Source organism: Oncorhynchus mykiss, chromosome 13, assembly GCF_013265735.2.
Source record: "Oncorhynchus mykiss isolate Arlee chromosome 13, USDA_OmykA_1.1, whole genome shotgun sequence".
NCBI classification, from domain to species: Eukaryota; Metazoa; Chordata; class Actinopteri; order Salmoniformes; family Salmonidae; genus Oncorhynchus; species Oncorhynchus mykiss.
In genome coordinates, this window is record NC_048577.1 from 45000801 (window position 1) to 45017608 (window position 16808).

The following is a 16808-nucleotide window of genomic DNA, read 5'->3' on the forward strand; positions in this document are numbered from 1 at the left end:
ATAGAGCAAGTACAAACTAGAAGAGAATTAGTCCTCAAGGCCATCATGATAGATCTGATCACATGTTCTGTGCTTATTGTTTGGTTCACTAACATCCTATTTATTTTTCTTCTCTCCCCAAACTCAGTGCTGTTGTATTTCATAGGCTGTTGGGGTTCCTCGAGGTTGTCCCTATGTCATTTTCTGTTTGTGTCTGGATTGAGCTGAGTCATGAAAATGTACAGTTTTATCAAAATGTCACAAGATAGGTTCTACATATCTCAGTAAAACTATCACTATTAAGAATCACCTTTATAGTTACCACTTTTACCAACTCCACGGAAAAGCAAGCAGATATGTTTTGACCAAAACTTCAAACAATCTTTATCCATTGTTTTGACCAGGGAGATCCTGCTTTTGAATACTTAGAAGCGCCTGTCAGAACGAGTTTATAGACAAATATTGGTATGTCTAGGCCCCCCTCTAGTGTGTGTGTGTGTGTGTGTGTGTGTGTGTGTGTGTGTGTGTGTGTGTGTGTGTATGTGTGTGTGTGTGTGTTCGGTTCATGCATGGAGCTTTAAGAATGAACTCAAGACACACAGACACACACGCACACACAAAGGGTTAAACAGTAGTAAAATGGAGCGTCTGGAGACACGCCTTTCGATAGTGAGGCTCTCTGTATTCCAGAGATCACACCACTCCAAACCCCGCCCTATGCTTCTTGGGCTCCTCCCGTTCCAGCCCACTCCTGGACCACATTGAAATTGCTCTGATGTTGCCAAACACGATTACACTGTCAGGAGCATCCTTGCCTAACCTCTCGTCCCAAGCGCATCTTAATCCAGAACATAAGAGCAGAGGAACTGAATAGCTTGGAAGCAGTGACTTTAAAATAAAACAATCGTTTTAACTTGGTAAATGAATAACCATATCATATACATTGTCATAGCTGTGTCATTGTACCTTATTGACAGTCAGAGTAAAGTGTAAATAATTTGAACAATTTGGCTGCAGACTATGGGGCGGCTGCTGTGCGTGCTGTTGGTGTTCCTGGCTTGCTGTGTTGTCCAAACAAGTAAGTATCTTTATTCTAACATAGGTCTACTCTAGTGTATCGTAAACTTCGGGAATAATTTCCAATTCAGTTGGCTTATTTGTTATTTGTTCCATTAATGCATAGTGGCAAAGTAAGTATATTTTTAAACATAGCCTACCTTCTTGTTAAATATTATGTCTATCGTAAATGGCAGTTATCAATCGATTTGAAATGTTTAAATAGCCCACTCTTGGACATCGCCTGATGCATCACGACGGGGGAGGGGGCTAGTTATTTGTAGAATGTAGGTCAAATTTGTGTTGCATCTTGAAGAAGCTGCGATAATGTGCAACACAAATAGTTTATTATTATTATCAGAACACAATCCGTAGGCGATTATTTATTTCGTCATTGCACTCACATTTACCTTTAGATACATTTACATGATCTATTTTTACCGGCATTTGTATGATTTAACTACGTTCACTGCCTCTGATTTGTTGTTGGCCATGAGATTCCGTGGCCAATCAGATTTGAGAATGTGCAACGAGACGTTTCCGAAAGCTTGTTGTGGTATAGGAGCCGGGTCGAAGCTAAATTATGTTTGCGTTGTAGTGCATGTTGAGAAGAGTAGCAGTTTACATTTTTGCGCTATTGTGCAATACTTTTTTTGTGTAAGACAATTATGTTGTTAGTAGGCTATTGTTATTTTAAAGCTATAATCCTTCATTGCTACATCAATTTTAGTATTTATAAATTAAAGGGATAGTACGGGATTTTGCCAATGGGGCTATTTACTGGGAAGTAAAGAGTCGGAGTCAGATGAACTCGTGGATACCATTGGCCAGTATGAAGGAAGTTTGAGGTAGTTTAGCGAGCCAATGCTAACTAGTATTAGCGCAATGATTAGAAGTTTATGGGTATCTACCTAATTATATATACACCCATTGATTATATTTTTTATTTAACTAGACAAGTAAGTTAAGAACATATTCTTATTTACAATGACGGCCTACCCTGGACAAACCCGGACGATGCTCGACCAATTTAGGGACTCCCAATCATGGCCAGCTGTGATGCAGCCTGGAATCAAACCAGGGACCGTAGTGATGCCTCTAGCACTCAGATGCAGTGCCTTAGACTGCTGTGCCACTTATACATACCTAATGAGCTTAGTCCAGCTGTTGTACACCATCAGAACCCAAAATATATGCGTTTTTTTCCCTCCAATGTTTGTAAACAATATAGGCTAAATGTAAACAAACCATGCATAGTCTCAAAACATGGTTCAAATTATAATTTTGATATCCTGGATGGTCAGTCCTTGCATCTATAGTCTGGCTGTGTCTATGAATTTGAGAGAGGTTACATTTCTTCAGGCCTATCCCTCAGCTTTTTACCAAAACAGAGGCGGGGTGTTGCTTTATTTTTTTCAACTGCTCATTCTAGCTTTAAAGTGCAAAAATCTTCCCAATTCAGGTACAGCAGATTACAAGTGAGTTATTGTATAATTAGGCTACATAGCAAGGCTGCAATAGACTAAATGTGTTCTCAATTGATGCAATAACCAGTCACATTGCAATCTAGATTCTCTGGTGTTCACTCATGTTTTTGACTCTTTCATGATGCATTGATGGCCCTATGACATCATTGTGGTGGGCCACCCTGAGAATTAAAGGAATCCCTCTTGCCCACCTCCACAAAGCATGACTTTTCAGTATTCCTCTTGAGGCAACATTCCAACATATTGGTTCAACATATCAACATATCTGTTCCATCACCTATTTAGAAAGTGGTACTGATTAACTGTAAGCCTGTGCAAATCACTTTATCATGCTATCTGTGAACCATGTTCATGCCTTCTAAGTGTCATATGAAGATATTTTTACTTTATTAGCCAGCTTCAATAGCTCATCAAACAGTGGGCAGAGCTGTTTCCTCTCCTCCAGCTTGTCCTGATAGAGAACGGAAGATCAATTAAACACACCACACATCAGAGGACAGACAAACAAGCATGCCACGTTGCATTTCTCCCCAAGGTTAATCAGTAAACCTTGTCAGTCCGAGCCTTTGATGGACTGAACTTTAAGCCTAACCAAATGTTATTGAAGGCAGGGCATTCGCCTGCATCTGACCATCATTTCTCTCTGAGAATGAGGACAGGTGGACATGATAAAGAGAGACAGAGACGTTGACAGCTTTTAATTAGAGTTTGCAGGTATTAAGTCAATATACTCACCTGGCCCTAGAGGGTCATATTGTGTGAGTTACTAGAACACTAACTGTTTTCCAAGGGATGGCAGTGTGAAATGTGATCACATCTGGGTATTCTTTTATGTTCTCTCTCAGTTGTGTGGGTATTCATTCACTTGTTGTTTTGCTCTTATTTTGTGGCTAGTCTTGTTCACTGACAAGGGAACTCTATAGATAAGACAACCAGGTAAGATAAGATTAAAGTCACTAATGATAAAACCTTTAAAGAAAGGGAGTGCACATGGAAGAGGGTCCCACCCATAGTACACTCTTATATGGGGACAGCTGGGTCCAGAACTGGAATGGCATTAACCTGTTCAGCTGTGGAGACATGGTGAATGAGGACATTGACTTCTCATGTTCATACTGTTTGTTCACAGAGTCATATCTGTACTAGATTTCCCCATTTAATTTCCATCCACTTTCCCAGATCTGCTGTTGACATCTGTTGAATAGAACGGAATGAAAAGCAACAGAACTGCACTGTCACAGTTTATGACCAAAATATCTCAGTAAAGAAAATGTAGGCCAAACTATGAGCCTTCTGTTAAATGAGCATAAATTGTTAAATCTTTCCAAATTCCCTTATTTACATTCTTGAAATAACATGGTAGTGCAATTCAGTAGGTATTATTGTTCCTGCAACTGAAACTGTTGGTGAGAAACCTCACCCAGGAACTGTCCTGTTTTGAAAATCCATCCTCAGTGGTCAGTGAAAAGAGTACCTAGCCCACTATTGTCTCTACTGTTATTATCATGCAAACCTTCCGCTTGACCCAATCAGCTACCAGTGGTGTGATTCAAGCTCCTCCCATTGGTCTAGCTCCTCCCTTTGGCTCCTATCAGAAACAGGTGTCCATCCAGTGTTTTAAGGCCTAAGTGCAGGATAAGAAATTCCCAGTGGCATCTGGACACTGCTGTGAGTCATCTCTGTGGCCAGGGGCACTGATGTACAGTACAGTGTCTTAATTGATTCTTCCAGTTCACTAACTAGGGTGATATAGATAGGGGGTTGGGTGGAGAGCTGTAGGAGGTCTAGAAGGTCTTTGTTTGATGGATGAAGAGCATTCAGAACAGCATGGAGGATAATGAAGATGCTTCTCATTTGTCTTCAGTCACCACCACCCAATTACTGACAAAAATGTACATTCTCCACTACCAATGGCAGGTGTAAAATTAGTGTGTGTGTGTGCATGTGTCAGTGTGTTTGAGTTGTAGATTCTCCACATTCCTCCTCTATAGGCAGGTTGGAATTTGCATGTGTCTGTACATGTATATGTGTGTATGTTGAGGGAGAGGGTCATAATGGGCCTCTCCCACACATCCCCCTACCTCTTTGTTGATGTGTTACCAGCATCCCTGCCATAGCCCACCGAACAGCCATCCCCTCCACCACTCACTGTCACATACTGTATGACTGCAAGCTGGGAAATGAGACCCAGAAGATGCAACCTGCTCTAGCACTTTTGTTTTAACTCTATATATTCTGATTTATGGTCTGCTCAAGTATTTGCCTCAGATAACATCCACAGAGTTACAGAAAACAGACACGTTTTCCTTTTCCTGTGGTTTATTATGTCAGGATACAGGTGTTGAAATAATGTATTGTGTTCTTGACTGACCTGTAGATGATAAAGCAGAGAAATACCACTGGTACCACTGGTTGTCCTATCCTGCTAAGGCTTTGTAGTGCCATGGGCTTGGCTTGCCACGCAACCCCTCTCGGGAAAGTGTCTAATTTGCGTACTTTGCCAGGAGTACAAGTACCAGATCAATGTGCAGCTATATACAGTGTCCTCTCGGGAAAGCATCTGGTTTGTGTGCTTCCCAGAAATAAATACAGTGCCTTGCGAAAGTATTCGGCCCCCTTGAACTTTGCGACCTTTTGCCACATTTCAGGCTTCAAACATAAAGATATAAAACTGTATTTTTTGTGAAGAATCAACAACAAGTGGGACACAATCATGAAGTGGAACGACATTTATTGGATTTTTCAAACTTTTTTAACAAATCAAAAACTGAAAAATTGGGCGTGCAAAATTATTCAGCCCCTTTACTTTCAGTGCAGCAAACTCTCTCCAGAAGTTCAGTGAGGATCTCTGAATGATCCAATGTTGACCTAAATGACTAATGATGATAAATACAATCCACCTGTGTGTAATCAAGTCTCCGTATAAATGCACCTGCACTGTGATAGTCTCAGAGGTCCGTTAAAAGCGCAGAGAGCATCATGAAGAACAAGGAACACACCAGGCAGGGCCGAGATACTGTTGTGAAGAAGTTTAAAGCCGGATTTGGATACAAAAAGATTTCCCAAGCTTTAAACATCCCAAGGAGCACTGTGCAAGCGATAATATTGAAATGGAAGGAGTATCAGACCACTGCAAATCTACCAAGACCTGGCCGTCCCTCTAAACTTTCAGCTCATACAAGGAGAAGACTGATCAGAGATGCAGCCAAGAGGCCCATGATCACTCTGGATGAACTGCAGAGATCTACAGCTGAGGTGGGAGACTCTGTCCATAGGACAACAATCAGTCGTATATTGCACAAATCGGGCCTTTATGGAAGAGTGGCAAGAAAGCCATTTCTTAAAGATATCCATAAAAAGTGTTGTTTAAAGTTTGCCACAAGCCACCTTGGAGACACACCAAACATGTGGAAGAAGGTGCTCTGGTCAGATGAAACCAAAATTGAACTTTTTGGCAACAATGCAAAACGTTATGTTTGGCGTAAAAGCAACACAGCTGAACACACCATCCCCACTGTCAAACATGGTGGTGGCAGCATCATGGTTTGGGCCTGCTTTTCTTCAGCAGGGACAGGGAAGATGGTTAAAATTGATGGGAAGATGGATGGAGCCAAATACAGGACCATTCTGGAAGAGAACCTGATGGAGTCTGCAAAAGACCTGAGACTGGGAAGGAGATTTGTCTTCCAACAAGACAATGATCCAAAACATAAAGCAAAATCTACAATGGAATGGTTCAAAAATAAACATATCCAGGTGTTAGAATGGCCAAGTCAAAGTCCAGACCTGAATCCAATCGAGAATCTGTGGAAAGAACTGAAAACTGCTGTTCACAAATGCTCTCCATCCAACCTCACTGAGCTCGAGCTGTTTTGCAAGGAGGAATGGGAAAAAATGTCAGTCTCTCGATGTGCAAAACTGATAGAGACATACCCCAAGCAACTTACAGCTGTAATCGCAGCAAAAGGTGGCGCTACAAAGTATTAAGGGGGCTGAATAATTTTGCACGCCCAATTTTTCAGTTTTTGATTTGTTAAAAAAGTTTGAAATATCCAATAAATGTCGTTCCACTTCATGATTGTGTCCCACTTGTTGTTGATTCTTCACAAAAAAATACAGTTTTATATCTTTGTTTGAAGCCTGAAATGTGGCAAAAGGTCGCAAAGTTCAAGGGGGCCGAATACTTTCGCAAGGCACTGTAGAACAGCAATTGGTTTCATTCATGAGAGATTTATTGTCCCATTATACAATGTATCCGCGGTTGTAAATGTTATTCAGTTAAATGCTCCTTAAAGCCCATTTTGATTTTGACATTTTGTTGTTCACCAGAATGAATAGTCATGGACTGATCGTGTGGGTACGTGTGTTTTTCCCTTATAGACACAGAGACAGTATGCGGGATCGGGCAGTTCCTGTGTGGGAACGGGAAGTGCATTACGCTGAGATGGGTGTGTGATGACACAGATGATTGTGGAGATGGAACTGACGAGCTCCCCGGAACCTGCTGTGAGTAACACATACCGCCGTAGCTAATAGGAATACAACAGAGGATTGAACCACACTTCTAGTTCAACATCTTTTTCAGTTTCAGTCACTGATGGTTGTTCTCTCTTTTCGGTTGCATCTGTAGCGGCCAGAACATGCAGAACCACAGAGTTCAGCTGTGGTGGACATCTGAACCAGTGTGTTCCCAGTACCTGGCTCTGTGATGGCAAAGCAGACTGTGAGAATGGAGTTGATGAGGAGAGCTGTGGTAAGTGGTCCTGTCTTCTCCACTCTCTATTGTACCTTTCTCCCCAACTTACCTCCCAACATTTCCCCTTCTCTCATCTACTCTCTCTTTTCCTTCTCAGTCCCATTCTTTCCCAACTGATATAAGCCTGACAAATGAGGCTCCCCTCTAACACACGCATCTCTGTTCCTCCCACAGCGCCCAAGCACTGCACAGATAACAAATTCCACTGCAGTAACGGCCAGTGTGTGTCGGCCTCCTTTGTGTGTGATGAGGAGTTGGACTGTGATGACGGGAGCGACGAGGATTCCTGCCCACCCACCACCTGTAGCTCCACCTCCTTCCAGTGCAACAACTCTGTATGTGTGCCGCGCCTGTGGGCCTGCGACGGAGACGCTGACTGCTCGGATGGCTCTGACGAGTGGCCCCAGAACTGTGGGACGCGAGCCCCTGGGGGTGCCCCCAAGCCCTGCTCCCTTCGGGAGTTCCAATGTGGCAGCGGGGAGTGTATCCACAGCAGCTGGAAATGTGATGGAGGATTCGACTGCCTGGATCGCTCTGACGAGACCAACTGTAGTGAGTACATTCCCTCTCTCTTATTACCCTTTTATTACTTCTGTTAGCTATATTCGCTTTAATATTTTCTGTCTTTAATATGTAAGTTGCATATGGATTTATGACTGACCTCTCAATCTCTCCTTCTCTCCATAGGCCACATCACCTGCCGCCCCGATGAGTTCCAATGCGGTGATGGCACCTGTATCCACGGCGGTCGCCAATGTAACCGCCAGTACGACTGCAGAGACTTGAGTGATGAAATGGGCTGTGTCAATGGTAGGCTCTTGCCCCACATAAAGCTACTACCTCTGCTTCTACTACTGTGACCTACTGGGATGGTAATACTACCTTTGTGTTATAGTCACACTCTCCTCTCCTCCACAGTGAGCCATTGCAAGGGTCCCACCAGGTTTAAGTGCCGTAGTGGGGAGTGCATCAGCATGGAGAAGGTGTGTGACAAGCAGCGTGACTGCAGGGACTGGTCAGATGAGCCTCTCAGAGAGTGTGGTGAGTATGAAGATGGAACATGTACTTAGGGGGAATGTTGTTTTGCCTATGGTTAGCTTCTCACGTAAAATGAGTTGGATGGAAACAATGGGAATGTTATCTAGCTGTGGTTGCTGAAAGAAAGAAGGAGCTGTGGACTGGTGTTGAACTGTCACTTTTCTCTCCTCTAACCCTCCCTGCAGATTCCAACGAGTGCCTGTACAACAATGGCGGCTGCTCACACATCTGCAATGACCTGAAGTTCGGCTATGAGTGCCAATGCCCCACCGGCTACTACCTGACAGACAAGAAACGCTGTGAAGGTAAAACTCCTTACCACTGTAGCTGCATGTGTGTCCACAGAGCTCAAAAAGTTGGCTCAATCAGCAGCCATATTGGATCTGATGTCCGTGCCAATGTGGACTTCAGACTGTACATCCTTTAGGCCTAGAGCCAGGCGATGTGCCCATTGATACCTTTGCCTTAGTTCAACCCTGTATGGCAGTGTAAGCTGGTGCTAGTGGGGTGAGAAGGTCTCTGTCCTGACTGGACCACTTCCCTGTGGAGCCATGATGACTCAGTGCTGTTACTGTCACACCCCCTTTGTCTGACCCTATGCCACCGTTTACCTTCTCCAACACTGTGCCAGTCACACAGACGTCATATCTGTCCTGTACCTCTTCCCACAGATATCGATGAGTGTGCCAACCCAGACATCTGCAGTCAGATCTGTGTCAATAATATGGGCAGCTACAAGTGCGAGTGTGAGGAGGGCTACCAGGTCGACCCAGCGACCAAAGCCTGCAAGGCCATCGGTAAGTATTGGTCCTAAGAAAGACTGAATGCTTACTTAGCTCATGTTTTGATCAAGTTTATTTAAATGTCATGGGTCATGCATTGCAGTTATTGGAACGATACTCTCTCGTCTGATCACACAGGCACTGTAGCCTATCTGTTCTTCACCAATCGCCATGAGGTGAGGAAGATGACACTGGACAAGAGTGAGTACACGCGTGTCATCCCCCACCTGAAGAATGCAGTGGCTCTGGACATGGACATGGTTGCCAAGGAGATTTACTGGTCTGACCTCTCCCAGAAGAAGATCTACAGGTGAGCAAAGCTTCCATGTTACCTTTATCCATAGAGCCCTGTTGTTTCCTATTGCTCCCAGTGATATCTTGATGATGATGATTAGAATGACGATGATGGTATAATAAATATATTTTCTCTCTATTTTCCACCCTTCTCCTACAATCCAGCACATCAATGGACTTGGCTGCAGACACAGCGCAACACAAAGTTGTGATTGACAGCGACATCGAAGGTCCGGAGGGCATCGCCTTTGACTGGGTCCACGGCAACATCTACTGGACCGACAGTATCCGCAGCAGCATCTCTGTGTCAACCGCCAACGGGAGCCGTCGCAAGACTCTCTTCCAGAATGACCTGGCCAAGCCCCGCGCTATTGTGGTCGACCCCCACAGCAAGTAGGTATCACACATTGGCTTCAGGATTGAGCACAATGACTGAAACATTGAGCCTACACAGGATATTTGTTGAATGATGACATGCTTCAATAAATGTGTTCTACTGCCCTTCTAGTTTCATGTACTGGACTGACTGGGGAACTCCAGCCAAGATTGAGAAGGGAGGTCTGAATGGAGGAGACCGTGCTGCTCTGGTCACAGACAACATTGTGTGGCCCAATGGAATCACCCTTGGTGAGCACTTTCATAACTTCCTACCTTTGTGTGTGAGGGTGCGCATGCATAATTGTGTGTTTCTGCATGGTCACTCTGGTCTGACTAGTTTCTCTTGTCCTATCCCCTGGTCAGACCTGCTGAACCAGCGGCTGTACTGGGTGGACTCCAAGCTGCACACCCTCTCCAGTATCGACGTCCAGGGTGGCGGCCGAAGGACACTCATTATAGATGAACACAGGCTAGCCCATCCCCTAGGCATCACTGTGTTTGAGGTGAGTGCCAAAATTACAACTTTAACTTTTAAATGAGGCACTATGAAAATAAGTCGGAAAATCACCATATGTATTTCATATGTTTATGCAGAGATGAGAAATGTTTAAATGGAGTACTGTGTATTCTGTGTGTAGGAAAGAGTGTTTTGGACAGATGTCAGCAACAATGCCATTCTGAGTGCCAACCGTGTGACAGGCAGGGACATCAAGCCTGTGGCAGAGCACCTGGTATCCCCAGAGGACATTGTGTTGTACCACAACCTCAAACAGCCAACTGGTATGTATCAGGTCTCTCAGCTTTTTAATCTTCCCATAGTTAGTTAGATCAGTAGTTTGTTTATGCAAGAGTAGCCATAGAGTTAGGAACCAATATGTTTTGGCGTAACGGTTGCACGTCAGGGATGCATTTTATTCAAAGTGCTATTTTTGTGTCTGCAGCCTCAGACTATTACAATTAAGTTACAATGCTGCAGTAGCATAGCAATAGCAATGTGCTTTCTATTGAGACAAACCAGTCCCCAGACTTAATCCCCTCCTCCCCTCTGCCCCACTCCAGGCAGGGACTGGTGCAAGGTGGCCAACGGAGGCTGTGAGTTCATGTGTCTGGCAGCCCCCCAGGTGGGCATACATTCCCCCAAGTACACCTGTGCATGCCCTGACAACATGCTGCTGGCCAAAGACATGAGGAAATGTGTACCAGGTATATATCTAGCTAGCACCCTCAGTCTCTCTATGTGGCATAACTCAGGGGAAATATATGATCCCTTGCTTCCTGTATAATCTCTAACCTAAGTGTTATCTGTATATTGACCAGCTGCACCAACACCTGCAACTCCAGTCAAGCCCATTGTTCCCCCACCCAACCCCCCACCGGCACCCGCCCACACCTCCCCTGCACCTCCAGCCCGCGCCACCACTAAGGCCCGCATCATCGCTACCACAGTTACGCCTGCGCCTCCCCGCACTACCAAGCCTGTGCCACGCAACCCCCAGCCTGCCCAGCCAGATACACCCAGGATCCCCCAGGCCCAGACTACCACAGTGCCTCAAGTCACCACTAAGGGTAAGCACGACTTAAATGTGTGCTCTCATTAAATGCAGGAGTTATCAGCAATTAATATTTTGAAAGATAAAACTTTCCTGGAACATCACACTTTGACATGGTGTATCATTGATCTAAATTGTTCTTGTTTTGCCCTTCAGACATCCGCCATGAATTTGCTGCTATACCCACAGCCCCTTCAACCCCTGCAGCTTTATACATCGCGCTGCCTATAGGTAAGTTGCTTTAACATCACTGACTTAGACACACAGTTAGCATGATTATTACACACCAATGACGTTAAAACCCCACTTTAGCATCAACAAATCCCCTCTGACCTTTATGTCTCTCTCTCTCTCTGTCTCTCAGCCATTGTGTGTCTGGTGGCCTTTGGTGCCGTGCTGCTGTGGAGGAACTACAGGCTGAAGAACACCAACACCATTCACTTTGAAAACCCAGTCTACCAGAAGACCACTGAAGACCAGGTGCACATATGCAGGAGCCACAGTCCAGACGGCTACTCCTACCCACCGGTAAGAGGCCAATCTGTCATACACACTCAATGTCACTTGCTTGTGTTTTTGTATTAGCATATGTAGCCTATGGTATGTTGTACAGTAGCTGTAGATCAGTGACCTAATGTATTCCTCTTTGTTTCCTTCCCCTCAGAGACAGATTGTGAGTCTTGATGATGAGGCTTGACCGTAGTGCTGCCGTTCCCTGCCAACACAAACACTTTAAGAGGAGAGAGCAGAAGAGTAAGAGAGACATTTTATATAAGCTACCTGGACAATCTTGTTTTTTTTACCTCACAACCTCAAAGACATGAGAAGGCAGAGAAAGTGTCATACCGCTGACCAAACCACTGTATGCTCAAAGACAAAGAAAGAAAGAAAAGGAGGAAGATTTCTCAGTCATGTGTCTTTCTTGCCCATTTGTGTACAATCCAGAGCCATAAGAGACCACCAACTCATCTCCACCAAGCTGGAGTTTTATTGGCCAATTCTACACCGTAGTATTTTTCTCAGACGATTTGTCTGAACTGTGAATTGTTTAACAAATGCAAGACTGTTCAGACGCTGAACCCCATTATGAAAGAACAGTAATGTAATTGTAATATTTGAGTGTTTTGTGTTTGTGAAGAAGTGCCCTTGATATGAGGTGACTGCAACTTTATTTAACACCACTTACAATTGAGAAAAATCGCTCTAGAATTAGAATTCAGAAATGAGGTATTGTAAATAACGTAGGTATTTATTTGACTTATTTCTGAGACTGACAAAATGTTGAGAAATAATGAGCGGATCATATCTTTTACTATGTCTAGACTCATTTCTTTGTTCCTGAATTGTTTTAATATCCAAATCTGATATCTGATAACACCTGAGCCACCTGTTGAAATGAAACCCTTTGATAGTGAATGTCGTCTTGAATTCTATAAATGAGCCAATTTTACCTCTGTATCATCAACAGACAGGGACAAAGTCAAAGTCTTTTTATATCAATCGTCCACATTGCCTCACTAGTGGTGCACTATCCAAATGGACGGTTAAAACACACTGACACTTATACTGTATTTCTAACACTATTGCTGTGGGAACATTCAATTTCCCTAATATGGTGTTTAATTGCAAGCCAAGACAGTAGATTTACGACAGTCTGTCTGAGATGTATCTTTCTCATTTTCTCCATTGTCTTACTTTCTGTCATTCACTCCTTCTCAAGCTTCCCTTTCTTTCAGCCCAACTGTGTGAAAGCAGTATATAATTGTGTAATTATTCTATGACAGAAAGACTTAAACCATGTTCATTGTTCATGCAACAGTAGTGCACAGACTACACTTTTAGAAAAAAGGGTGCTATTTAGAACCTTAAAGGGTTATTGGGCTGTCCCCATAGCAGAACCATTTGAAGAACCCTTTTTGGTTCCATGTAGAACCCTTTCCACAGAGGATTATACATGGAATTCAAAAGGGTTCTACCAGGAACCAAAAAGGGTTCTACTATGGGGACAGCTGAACCATTTTAAAACCCTTTATTCTAAGAGTGTAGCAAATCATGTCTTCATTCAGGTTCAGAAACACAAGTTGCCTTTTAATGGTTTTCACAGCATTGTTTACTGGAGAGAGAGATTTATTTGTAAAAACTGATTATGACAGTTCTAGGTACTGGAATAGAAGCCACCCAAGTGCATTATATATCATGCTGATAACCTTTTAACCAGATGATTTAGTCAAATACTCATGATAGTGTTGAGGTGGCTTTAGGCCACAATGTTTGACACCTCTTTCTCTGAGATCAGAGGGAAATGAATGTGTCTAACTGTTTACAATTAAATGTGTTTGACCTTGAGGATGTCACAGTGTTACAGGTATTAGACAGACAGAGAGTTTGGGTAATTATATATGGCCTAAGTCTAACAAAGACATTATTGTTGAGTCAGTGAAAGTTTTTGTTTATGTTTCTGTTGTGTTTTTTTTCTGTGGGGTTGGGACTAAACATATTGTTTAATTCAATAGCCATATGCAATAAATCCAGAAATGTGTGTTAACTAACATCAACAGTGCAGATCATGAATATGTAAATATTATGTTCATAATGTGTTTGTAAATATTCATTAAAAAAATTGGTCATGATGTCCCAGTGTAGAATTTGTACACCGTTAAACATTTGATGTACATAAATAAATGCTTATGTTTATTTTAGAATCATTACACTCTGATTGGTACTTTACTTGAAGCCTGACGTTTTGGTCTGATAAGCCTTTTTGTGTTGTAAATGTGTCATACCTACACAAAATACAGGTTACAAGTTAACTGTGTTAATTGTGTTTACTGCCTTTGGTTTTCCAGAATTAATTCATATTGAGATGCTTTAGTAGTTTCAAAATAGTCACCTTTCACATAGATCTATTATACTTTATAATTCCATCAGATTTTTAGCACTAATTTGAGAATTAAATGTTTCCGGAATTACATTTCTTTAACCTTTTAGATAATAAGGGCACTACCAATGGCTATTACATTAGCAGGATGACAGCCTGTTGAATAACACAAACGTTCTGTAATTCCTGACAGAAGCATGGGAGGTATGATGTATTTATTTATGAAATTGTATGATTGTAAATACACAAATCACACAGGTGTTTTATATTTCCGGACTATGTTGATTTATTGTGTTTAATTATATGGACTCAAACGACTGATTTTTAGTGTGAGCTTGTTTTTGTCTTAAATAAAGAAAAAGGAGCACTCTGTTTCTGCACAGATCTGATTATTTATTGACGGGACGTAGGCCTACTTTTTGTTCAAGCTGGGAGGTAGTGTGTATGGGTACTTTCTTTCCATATGTAGACTGCAATATCTCATCTTCATGTCATATTGCCACGGGCTTTCTGGTCTACAAAGTCATAATGACACCAGTTTATGTCAAAGCTACTGCACAAGAACACTTCAAGAGAACACTTTTTACAGCACAAATCTCCAACTGAAACAATTTTGCAGATTGTGGTGGCAGCCTTAAAAAACAGTGTCCAAGAATAACAGGAACAGCATCCAAGAAAGAAATGAGGTCTCAGGCTATATCGCTCAGGTCAAACTGTCTATGTGTCCTGGCAGCAGGCTCCCTACTGTAGACAAAGTTCATGGCTGTGAAGGGGGGATAAATGATAACATACCAAGAAAACACACACACACACGCGCACACACACACACACACAGTCACGCCTGTACTTATGGATATACAGTAAATACATAAAAAACATACAAACACACATACAACTCCATTCCATTCAGGTTGTGACTCTGGCTGCCATCGTGAAAGATGGAAAATTAGGAAAATGAGAAGAGTCCTTATTAGACTGTCATGGATGGTAACTGACCTTGGACACTAGGTTATCATGTTACAGTAGGACAATACTGCACACACTTAAAGATAAAGTAGATGTTGGGTTTGGATCACTGGCTGAATAATGTTAACCATCTGTCAGTAACTAGGACACTTATTCAGCTGGATATTTAGCCTCCTTTTGTTTGATTACTTTACTTGTGACATTCATCCAAACTAATAACTTCTCCCTGGAACTTCATTTCCTAACACAGTGTCCTAGACTGGTTGTTTTTGTTGGCATGATGCTTTTTTGAAGCAAAGAACCTGGGGTTGTCCTTAATCATTAACATAACAACATGAGTTCAGTACAGCTGAACTGGAGCTGGAGTTTATTAGAGGTACAGCAGAGTGTAAAACTGTAACAAACTATCAATATTGGCAGTATTCTTTATACTGGTATTCATAAAGATTGGTGTAATAAACAGTTTACATCATCAATGGAGTTAACATGAAATACAACCTATCTATATGGAAACATATTAATAACCATACTCTCTCATTTTCCGTAAACATTACAGAAGAGATAAATGGTGAGGCCATCCTGATGTTTTTTTGTGTACATTGATTATCTGCCAATATTCTATGCAGAGGTTGGACGTATTCACTTTTCCCAGAAGGGGAAGCAGTGGGCGGAGGGTGGAAATAGGCCAGGGAAGGACACTGCTTCCTTCTGAAACCTGTTGATGTTTTGTCCATTGTTTACCTATATATCATGGCTCACATTTTTAGGTGAGCCCTCTCGCGTAACGATGACACGATACAGTGTCATTCTACACATCAGAAAGCTTGGATTTGTAGTTTTGCTTCCAGTTAAATTCCCTTCTTGACCTATTTTCTTCAGATGAAGACAATCTTCATCTAATTTTTAACTCCAATTTATACCAGGTCAGGTGAGAAAAACTCCTGAGCCACTGGGTAGGCTATTATAAAAGGATACATAAATTACACCAATTTGGTGCCTTTTGAGATATGTAACTTGGTTAAGAAAAACAGTTTGATTTCACTTCATTTAACATTCTACGATAAAGAGCACATGTTCAATTTAATAAAAAACTAGTTTTCCCAACTCAATGTGTTCAAAAACGAACTAACTAACTTACTACTAAGTGGCACTGACTCCCAAAGTAACAGGGTTGAAGATTTAATCTTCAATTAGCCATACATCCCCTTGTGACAGGGGAAAATGAAGCTTGTTCTGTGCCACAGGGAGGTGCAATTGAATGCAAAAAAATGAAATTGTTAAAATATTTCTAGCTTGTTTATCCATGGGTAACAGGGTTGACATGTTATGCTCGAACCACTCAATTTTCCAAAACACCAGAAAATGGCCAAAAAGAGTAGAACCAACTCACTTTCTTGAACGCTGTGATTTGATCATTAGATGTTAAGTAATAGTTCCACCATATTAAAACAAGAGTTCAGTTCATGTAATAGTGTTGACCTTAAAATGAGGGACAATTCTGGGTTTTCTTACCTTAAAATGAATCACTAATCACATTAAATATACATTTATCTTCAGAAATGACATTGTCAAAGCAGCAAAATAACTGGGGCTTTACAATGATGGTGAAGGTCACAGAGGGTGCACTGAGGAACATGTCAAAAT

The 16808-nt window shown here is 42.2% G+C and overlaps 1 protein-coding gene across 1 annotated transcript; it reads left to right on the forward strand.

Annotated features, from left to right (window-relative positions):
- The first annotated feature begins 757 nt into the window (after positions 1–757).
- LOC100135849 (low-density lipoprotein receptor) lies at positions 758–14570 on the forward strand. Its single transcript, XM_021558198.2, has 19 exons — positions 758–896; positions 997–1057; positions 6903–7028; positions 7153–7275; positions 7453–7830; positions 7966–8088; positions 8197–8319; positions 8502–8621; positions 8988–9113; positions 9237–9408; positions 9558–9785; positions 9901–10019; positions 10134–10273; positions 10409–10550; positions 10830–10973; positions 11088–11336; positions 11477–11551; positions 11685–11848; positions 11985–14570. The coding sequence occupies exons 2-19, from the start codon at positions 1000–1002 to the stop codon at positions 12015–12017; spliced, it is 2643 nt and encodes an 880-aa protein (XP_021413873.2). The 5' UTR covers positions 758–896; positions 997–999; the 3' UTR covers positions 12018–14570.
- The last annotated feature ends 2238 nt before the right edge of the window (positions 14571–16808 follow it).